The following is a 9,321-nucleotide window of genomic DNA, read 5'->3' as shown; positions in this document are numbered from 1 at the left end:
AACCTTGAGTACATTTGCCATCATACATTCCATCGTGACGAGGCTCAAGAATTCCTATAGAGTTAGATTTTGACAAATACATTATACAAAACTCAATAGCTTATTTCGTGATGTACCATTTAATGATCGAAACTTTCAGACGATGATGATTCTTTATATACCCTTTGAAGATCTTCATGTAAACGCTCTACGGGGTACATCCACCGTGAATAAACTGGACCATAAATTCTAATCTCCCTTACTAGATGGACAACTAAGTGAACCATAATGTCAAAGAATGATGGAGGAAAAAACATCTCTAATTGACACAAGATAATTGCAGCCTCAGGTTCCAAATCGTCTAAATTTCCAGGATCAATAACTTTACTACGTATAGAATTGAAGAATAAACACAATCTAGTTATAATTACCCAGGATTTTTTTTGAAACACTAGCGGAAATTTCAAAAATCAATATATTTTTTACTATAAAAGTAAATTTTTTGGGATTTTGTAGCGGGAATTCCAAAAATCTTTGGTATTAATTCTTTAAGTTTATCAGAAATTTTAATATTTATGGTACAAACTCTTAATTGGTTTCCCATAAATTCCATAATTTTCAATAGTTATAAACACTTGGTTTTTTATCAAAAATTTTGAAATTTTTGCTATAGATACAAAAATTCTCAATGCAATCATAACCATCCAAAACTGTCGGTAAAATCCGAAACGTTAAAAATTTCACAAAAATAACTATATTAGAAATTTCATTTTGGTTAAAATTTCTGATATAAACTCATAAATTTTAAATTTCCAATATAACCTCGTAAATTTCAAATTTCCCAAATTGTTTGAAACGAAAATTATAAAAATTTTGATATATCAAAATTTTATTTGTACCAAAAATTTCATTTTACACTTTCAAAAATTTTAACAAAAATTTCATTTAAAATATAATTAAGTATAATTTCGATAATATAAAATTATGGGATGCCAAATTTAATGAGAGGGTGTTAAGTTAAATACTCAATTTTTACTATTACACTCTTAAAAGAAATGCGAAATAAATAAATAAAGAACGATAGAGAAGCAAGGAAGGATGAATGATAATAGGCCGACTTTTGCAGTGCGGCCAATCAGCTACGTGGGGATGATTCCCGAAACGTGGCAATCAAAGATACATGGTTGCTTTGCTTATTACGAAACTGGTCAACATTTCATCAACCATGACACGTGTCACTCATTCACTCTCTCTGTCCTTCTTCACCTATATGCTATTGCTTCCTTCTCTAACCACTCTCATGCTGACTAATGTAATACTACCTTCTCTTCATTCTCTCCTCTCTCTCTCTCATCACGACGGTTACAACCATATCCTCTCTCTCTCTCTCTCTAAACCGATATGGAATCAGAGAAACACTATGCTTCAGCTTCTTCTTCTCTCACCCCTACTTCTTCATCCTCCTCTTCCTTTTCGTCTCCGTCGGAGGAGATTGAGGCGGCGGAGACTCTAGCTTACCTTTCGCGATTAGCAATGCGCCGCCACACTACTCATTCCACCGATAATTGCTGCACCAAACGATTCAACCTCGACTCACCGATTCCTCACTCGGATCTTCCTCCGCCTAGTAGGGTAATTTTCTTGTTTAATTTAAATTACGTTGCTTCAACTTATTATTATACTATTGTGGATTTGATGTTTAATTATATTATATCTTCATGTAAACACGTATCCATATACTATATATAATTAACATATCTCGTTATTACTTTAAGTACACAATTAATAACTATAAGATATCACAACTATTAACTACAATTTTAAACGTTCATCAACTATGTTTCTCATGTATGTATATAGTTGAGCATAAATTGTGGTTAATTATTAAATATTTTGTATATTTGAAAATTTGAAAGTCATATACATTTGAACACAATTTGGATTATTAGTTGAAATAGTGTATATTTCAACATCTCAAAATTATGGTTAATGACGTTTAAAATTATGTTTAATTTGATGGTTAATGTGCTTGTGATACTTTGGTATATTTATTAACAATGAACTGAACGTGATTAGTTATATATTTAAACTGCGTTAACCTTCAATATTATCGAAATTTGTTGTCAAATTTTGTGTCAAAATATCATTATGCAGAATGAGCATGAGAGATTGGTAGAGATTAGAGATAAGTGATTATTATCTATTTTCACCTTATTCTATAAACTGAGTAGTATGATTTCTTGATACACAAAACAATGGCCGATATCACATGCACAGAGCAAATATCAGATGCGTTGAAATATGACTAATTTTTTCAATTGCACACATTCAATTCCAATAATTAAAGGAGTATCAGGAGTTGGAACATTTTATGGAGGAATTTAGAAATTATTTAATTTATGGCAGGGCCAAGCTGTTGCAGGTGATCAGCAGCTGGATGAAAAAATATCATGCACTACATCCATAGAAACAGAAAGGAATCAGCAAAATGACCGCTTACGAAAATTCAAGGTGGAGCAGGATGCTGATTTATCTAAAACTAGTCACTGCAACAAGTCAAGACGTGATTTAACAGAGGTATAAGAGCGCGGGTGAAGTTTCATTTACTTCAATTCCTGGCGGTACTTGTAATTTACTGTGTTTTTGTTCAGGAAGAAAAAGAAGCACGGAGGATACGAAGGGTATTGGCAAATAGGGAGTCCGCTAGGCAGACAATTCGCCGCAGGCAGGTATTTATATTGGCAGAAGTTCATCAATTTTTAGGTTTGCTTATGGACAGTCCAAAATCTAAACCAAATTTGCACCAGCACATGTTTGGTGTGTTTTGTTGACAAGAAGTCTTTACTTCTATACTTTTTTCTTGACCACATAGCTTAATTTTATTGTAATTGACAGTTCCTCTGGTTATAGATTATGACAGTCTAACTTTTCTATACTATTAAAAGCAAATTTATATCATGTAAAGGAAGTATTAATTCTATATTTTATGTAGCAAAACCTATGAAGCAAAACTTTCAGATTAGTAGTTTCATTTCTATATTTACCGTAGTCTTCATTCCCAAATTATTTACCTGAACAAGTAAATTTGTAATAAGCCTTTGCATAAAAAAGTTTAGGACTTCAGTACAAGAAAAATGGCGTAATCAATTTTCTATTAGTCCCTATAACATATACCAACTTATCATTGTTTTGGCTGATTGATTTCTCATTCTAATATTGAGCGGATTTTTTTTTTCTTTTTTATAAAATGCTTCAGGCTCTGAGTGAGGAGTTAAGCAGAAAAGCTGCCACCTTAGTGCTGGAAAATGAAAACCTAAAGAGAGTATGTTATTATTCAATAGTTGTTCCTTCTTATAACGAAGCTAACCTTTTTTTGTCTTCATTTTATACTTTCTTCCTCTTTATTCTGCTTTGCTTATTTGTATGGTGCATCTATTTTAGACACTATCACTTCTCACTTAATTTTATCTTTGATATTTTTCTAATCATTCACTCTGTTGTGGCATTTCGGGTGAAAAGAAGAAGGAGCTGGCTTTGAAAGAGTATCAGTCTTTAGAGACTACAAATAAGCTCTTAAAAGAACAAGTAAGATGTTTTGCTAGGGAAGAAATTCTTAAGTTTGGTATAACTCTTCTTGTTTGCAAAAATAAACAACTACAGGAAAATTGACATTTGCTTATGTTTGTAGGTTTCTAAGTCAATAAACACGAAAGTGGAAAAAACTCCTGTTGAGCAGGAGTTATCTATGGCCGATGTAGCACCTACATCTGGTACTAGTCCATGGTTTCATTATAACCATTTTCCAGTTAGACAATTATTTTGGCCCTCCATCCTTCAATCTTCTAATCAAGTTCATACACCATTTAACTCCATTCCCATTCCATCACATGTATACATACCATGTCCTTCTGAGTCTGAATCTCCTCACAAGCAAAATAACCTTATAAGTCACAATCAAACACAAAATCCATTGTACATGTTTCCATGTCCTTGGTTATACCCTCCTCCAGATATTGGAAATGGACATCCACCGGCTTCCAGTTGCATAGAAGATAAACAAGATAATCTTCCTCCAGATAAACAATGCAGTACTAGTTTATCCTTAAATAGAGCAGGAAATGGGAATTATCATCCAACTCTACCTATCAAATTGAAAACAGAACCTACTGAGTGGACAAAATCCAGATCTAGTAGTGACCCCGAGCACACCATTCCATCTTTTTCTTTAGATGGAGTTGAACAGAAAAAAAGATGTCACAATATAGGAAAGTTCCATAGACCTGCATTTGATTGTAACAGACATGCTTCTGTAGTCAAGCAAGAACCCGAGCTTCAGTTAAATTTGGCTTCCAACTCCAAGGTATCTTCAACAGCTTCTGGTATCACAACTTCTTCACTGGAAAAGAAACAAGAACAGTTCATATGCACAGGAAAAAATTTAGTGGATGCAGTTGCTGCGGCAGAGGCACGAAAGAGGAGAAAGGAACTAACAAAATTAAAAAGTAACCAAAGCCGCCGGATGGAGTGATCTCTCAGTAAACTTGATTAAATGTTCAAAAGGTGCAAAGGTTCACCAATTATCAGCTTTTACACCTGCTTATGGTTTGATAGAAAAGAAGTTTGGTGAAATTGAGGAGGGTACATGAAGCGAATTCACTCATGACCCTTGGAAGGGTATTGAATTAGCAGTGATAGCGGGAAAGTTAGGTTTTTCTGAAATCATCTTGCTTTGTTTTTTAACTTCCATTGTCAAGTGGAACAACTTTTTTTATTTAGGAGTTATTACTATCCGGATTCTTCAACTTTCTAGGATGTCTCTGAGCAGTTTAATCCCATAAATTGGGTGTACAATATGCTGTATAAGGATAACCTTGTATATTATATACTTCTAACTGTTACTTGAGAATTGAGAATTTCATTCAACTGAAATAGAAATTGTTGGTATTGAGCTTAAAATGCAGTCAACCAGGTTTTAGTGGATGGTTGTCATCCTGTGCTTTCTCTTACTATTTAATGCATTCTTCATGTTAATGGAAAACTTTGACCCTATAACGTTTTCAACTTTTTCTAGCCCCAAGGACAATCATACGCGCTATTGTTCATTACTAGTACTAAATGAATTGATAATTTGTGCGACTAGATTTCTTTTTCATTAAGCTAAAGCAAGTAGCAGACTTAGATGTACACAATATGAAGAAACATCTTGAACTTAAATTCCTAGGATATGAAATATGTCCAATGCGTGTTTTAGTATCACAATGATGGCCTAACGACAACTATTGGACTTCTAACATTGTGTTTAGAGTCATTCCATTCGAGTAATGCAGATAATGTCAATGTCTCTGTCGGCATTGGAGGCCCCTTCAGGACAACCTTAAATGACAGTTCTTGGCGCAACTGAGTAAACGTCAACGTATTTGGGATAACCTCCACAGAAAGACCCTTAGGCGCTGTGACTTTAGCCTTGTATGTTGAAGCTCCATATCCTACATTTTTTACAGTCCTGTAAAAAACTGCAGAAATATCAGAACTGCCACTCAGGAGCTGTATATGCATGGTAGGGTAGTTGATTCCATCAGTGCCTGTTGCTGGTTTAACACTGGAGCAATTGAAACTCTTGATTCCAATCAGGATACCAATGTCTGTGCTGTTGTAGCCTTCCTTGCAAAGGAAGGCAATATAGGAGTTCATTCTAATGTCATAAACTAGGCCAGGATTTAATGCTTTTCCTGGGCTAATCTGTCCCGACCCTATTCCCAGTTCTGTGAAACTGTCGTCGTTGGGTTTGACTTTTATAGGAGTTGCTGAATCAAAGAAAAATGTTAGATTTGAAAAAGAAAATTTTGTTGTATACTTTGAAAATTTATCATAGTTATAAAAAACAGTCACTTCATGATTGTTGATGTTGTCAAATACAGCTGATGCAACCACAATCGCCTTACCAGTGGTCATGAGGGCAGATTTAATTGCTGCAGGAGTCCAGTCAGGATGAAAGGATTTAACATAAGCAGCAGCTGCAGCTGCATGTGGACAAGCCATGGATGTTCCTGATATTATATTAAAAACATTATAACGCGTGTCTTCGGGATACCCTGTTACTGATGTCAATTTGGAATAAGCAGCTAGTATGTCCACTCCTGGGGCAGCCAAGTCAGGCTTCACATAAAATGTTGACATTTTAGAAGACAATTGAAATGGAAACAACACAAGAGAGTAACAAGAATAAAAATTGATCACCTTGAGGATGTTACGATTGATATATTGCGGACCTCTAGATGAAAAAGAAGCAAGATATGGAGCAGGGAATTTCGTAGCTGCTGATTTGTATATCACAGCTTGAGGATTCCTAAATTTGAAATCATCCAGATATTTCTTCAGGTTAGTTAATTTACTTTCCAAAAATTATCAGAGTAACTGGGTTAGGGTATAAAGGAGAGTGAAAGAGTTTACTTAGTGGAATTAATATAGATTTCAATGTTTTTGCCTACTGTATTCATATCAACAAATGCCCCTGCAATAAGTGTGGTGTAGGAACCATCTTCTATCTCTTCATCTCCTATAATGGTTCCTGCTCCTCCTAACTGCTTAATTACCATGTCCTGGTTGCCTGAACCCTCAGTACAATACACTATCCTTCCCATCACCTTATCCTTGCTTAGAGTCCCGTAATCACAACCTCTGCATCATAAGCATCCTCATTACCTCAAACCTTCATAATCTTCTCAAGAAGTTATGAAATATAGCAAAAAATTAAGGATAATAACAGTACCTAGAATTTCCATATTCGTTTCCACTAAGATTAGCAGCAAGAAGTCCACTAGTCAGGGGATACATCTTTTTCTCAGGGGAGAAGGTGTTGATAGATAGTCCCTACAAAGTACAAACCGAAATAAGCAAGCTATTTGTAACAATTGTAACGAGTTAACCTTTTGTTTTTAGTACGAATTCAATATTACTTACCTGAACACTCTTTCCATCACCAAAGGCTACTTGTGTTGTAAACTGTCTATCGACGGTGGAAGCAGCAACAGTCAAAATCCAAGGAGCAACATTCTCAACAGACGTAGGTCGAGGACCATCGTTTCCTGCTGAGCAAGAAGTGAGAACACCTCTTCTCATAGCATGAAATGATCCAATAGCAATTGGGTCAGAGAAAAACCGACGCGAGGGACCACCAATAGACACTGATATGAGGTTGACACCATCAGCAATGGCTTCATCAAAAGCAGCAAGCATGTCCATGTCACTGCACCCAACGCTCCAACAAACCTTGTACATTGCTATGCGTGCTGACGGGACACCGCCACGCGCATTGCCCTTCCCAACGCCGTAAAAACTCGCACCTCTCACCACTGATCCAGCCACTGTCGACGACGTGTGAGTCCCATGGCCCTGATCATCCACGGGACTCGGGTTTGGGATGACTGGACCAGTTGGGTCGAGGTTGAAGTATTTTGCTCCTATCACCTTGCTGCGTAAGAAAACAAGTTTAAATCAAATCAACCTTGGTTACTCTACTAATGAAGTGATTATGAGTAGAAGTAGAAGAATACTTGTTGCAGCCGGTGAAGTTGGCTCCTGTTACGCACTTGCCTTTCCATCTCCGCGGGGGAGGTCCTAACCCCACATCATTGAAACTAGGACAATCAACCCAAATACCTGTTTACATATTTCATCATTTATTTACTATAGTTATCATAGAAATGTTAATTAATTTATCTATACCTGTGTCTAACACGCCCACAATGATGTGACTTTCTATATTTCTGTTTCTCTTCACTTTCAGGGGCATTCCCATGAAATCCCAAGACCTTGTTGTGTGTAGTTTATGGTACGTATTTCTAAACACAGATACCACATTCTCCTCCTCTGCATCATCAGATTTATTACTCTTATGGTTCTAAATATAAGAGACAACTGAGTCAACAAAATGTTCGGTTCCAGCCGGTACCTTGCAATTTCTGTGCTTCATGTGGCAAAAGTCGTGCAACGAATCCATTGAAGCTCTTTCCGTAGCTATGTATTTTTGATTCTCTAGCTAACTGCTTGCTGCAGGAAACAGTAAAATAACAATCACTTATGATGATGAAGTGTTATTAACTACGCCTAATCCGCTCCCTAGAATCTTATATCAGAATTTAATCTTATTTAACTATATATAAATCTGTGCAACTATTTCAACGTGACATCGCATGTAGTGTCCAACATGACTCTAATACATTTGATTATGTTCAATTTATTTATTTTCTTAAATTTTTATCAGGTTTGATACATCGCATGTTAGGTGTTACTGGTCTCCGTGTCTGTGTGAATGCTTAATGCTTTATTGATTAGACATCTGAATAAATTTTTTTATATATATTATTGATACATGATTATTATTAACTAATGTAGGTAATAATATGCATTTGGATTTGAGAATTGAAATCATTACTTTCCAATTGCAGACTCCAACATGTTATGGTGGTGTAGTTCCATAGTAGTATAGGTTCTTGCAGCTGGTAGTTCTCCCATGTATACAATATATGGCTGTGTATTAGTCACAAAACTCACATCAAGGGTAAGATCAAACATAAATTAATCTTATAACCGTTGTTTCAAAGTGCAGACTCCAAACAGGTAATGGGATATGGGACCGCAATATTGAGAACACAGTAGTGTCCGCAACTCCATAGGCGGTAGATCACACTAAAAACTACATCATAATGCCGCAACAATCACATCATGCAACGACTGATATGTGAATCATAAGATAAATAATAGCGTGTAATATGGTGTGTTGATAATTTTTTTTTAAGTCGCAACGGCATCAATTCACATTGCAACCGTTGCGATAACCGTCTCTGCAGTGGAAATTTAAAACCATGTTTGTAACAATAATTCTTTTCAGCAGTAGTGATGAGTTTAGATGTTAAACTCTTTGGCTAGTGTATACCTTTCTTTCATGTTGATTTGATCCTTGGATCAGTATAGGAAAACAGTGGAGAAAGATGGGTAGTAGAAGTAGCAGTAACCAATTTTGTAACATTTTCATGGTATTACTCATTCTCTAACATACACTAGTGTTTTTTTTTATGTGAAAGGATAACAGTGTTTGTTGACGTAAATAGAGTGCGAAACTTTGTTGTTTCATTTATAATGTACCTAGCGTAGATTATGTAAGAATGCGAAATGAGTGACATTTTGAGAAAGGGACAAAACGGGGAGTCCTAGGGACTTGGTATTTGGTGGCTTGAATTTTGGATCTTTAAACAAGTCAAGACCAATACCAATATTCTTTGATTAATGGAGTATATATTATATTGTAACAGTTTATTACAAGTAATTTATTAACTAAAAAAA

The 9,321-nt window shown here is 35.5% G+C and overlaps 2 protein-coding genes across 2 annotated transcripts; one reads left to right on the top strand and one right to left on the bottom strand.

The window, feature by feature from the left end:
• Nucleotides 1-1,127: 1,127 nt before the first annotated feature.
• On the top strand, nucleotides 1,128-4,885 carry LOC127125670 (uncharacterized). Its single transcript, XM_051054464.1, has 6 exons — nucleotides 1,128-1,611; nucleotides 2,386-2,556; nucleotides 2,631-2,708; nucleotides 3,236-3,301; nucleotides 3,499-3,564; nucleotides 3,668-4,885. The coding sequence occupies exons 1-6, from the start codon at nucleotides 1,381-1,383 to the stop codon at nucleotides 4,505-4,507; spliced, it is 1,452 nt and encodes a 483-aa protein (XP_050910421.1). The 5' UTR covers nucleotides 1,128-1,380; the 3' UTR covers nucleotides 4,508-4,885.
• A 214-nt stretch (nucleotides 4,886-5,099) lies between these two features.
• On the bottom strand, nucleotides 5,100-9,075 carry LOC127125669 (subtilisin-like protease SBT4.15). The gene is made up of 11 exons (XM_051054463.1): nucleotides 8,915-9,075; nucleotides 8,414-8,508; nucleotides 7,931-8,028; nucleotides 7,705-7,848; nucleotides 7,533-7,638; nucleotides 6,940-7,450; nucleotides 6,749-6,849; nucleotides 6,430-6,657; nucleotides 6,217-6,325; nucleotides 5,922-6,135; nucleotides 5,100-5,783 (listed from the first exon to the last, which is right to left on the bottom strand). The coding sequence occupies exons 1-11, from the start codon at nucleotides 9,023-9,025 to the stop codon at nucleotides 5,233-5,235; spliced, it is 2,268 nt and encodes a 755-aa protein (XP_050910420.1). The 5' UTR covers nucleotides 9,026-9,075; the 3' UTR covers nucleotides 5,100-5,232.
• Between the last annotated feature and the right edge of the window lie 246 nt (nucleotides 9,076-9,321).

This window comes from Lathyrus oleraceus, chromosome 3 (assembly GCF_024323335.1).
Source record: "Lathyrus oleraceus cultivar Zhongwan6 chromosome 3, CAAS_Psat_ZW6_1.0, whole genome shotgun sequence".
NCBI classification, from domain to species: domain Eukaryota; kingdom Viridiplantae; phylum Streptophyta; class Magnoliopsida; order Fabales; family Fabaceae; genus Lathyrus; species Lathyrus oleraceus.
The sequence above is the reverse complement of the archived record's forward strand: the minus strand, read 5'-3'. Positions and strand labels throughout refer to the sequence as shown.

Coding starts and splice junctions, on each gene's coding strand:
- LOC127125670 (XM_051054464.1), top strand. CDS start 1,381: ATGGAATCAGAGAAACACTATGCTTCAGCTTCTTCTTCTCTCACCCCT. Junction 2,557..2,630: donor CAAGACGTGATTTAACAGAG/GTATAAGAGCGC, acceptor GTTTTTGTTCAG/GAAGAAAAAGAAGCACGGAG. Junction 3,302..3,498: donor AAAATGAAAACCTAAAGAGA/GTATGTTATTAT, acceptor TCGGGTGAAAAG/AAGAAGGAGCTGGCTTTGAA.
- LOC127125669 (XM_051054463.1), bottom strand. CDS start 9,025: ATGAGTAATACCATGAAAATGTTACAAAATTGGTTACTGCTACTTCTA. Junction 7,639..7,704: donor TGTGGGCGTGTTAGACACAG/GTATAGATAAAT, acceptor ATATGTAAACAG/GTATTTGGGTTGATTGTCCT. Junction 6,136..6,216: donor TCAATCGTAACATCCTCAAG/GTGATCAATTTT, acceptor TTTTATGTGAAG/CCTGACTTGGCTGCCCCAGG.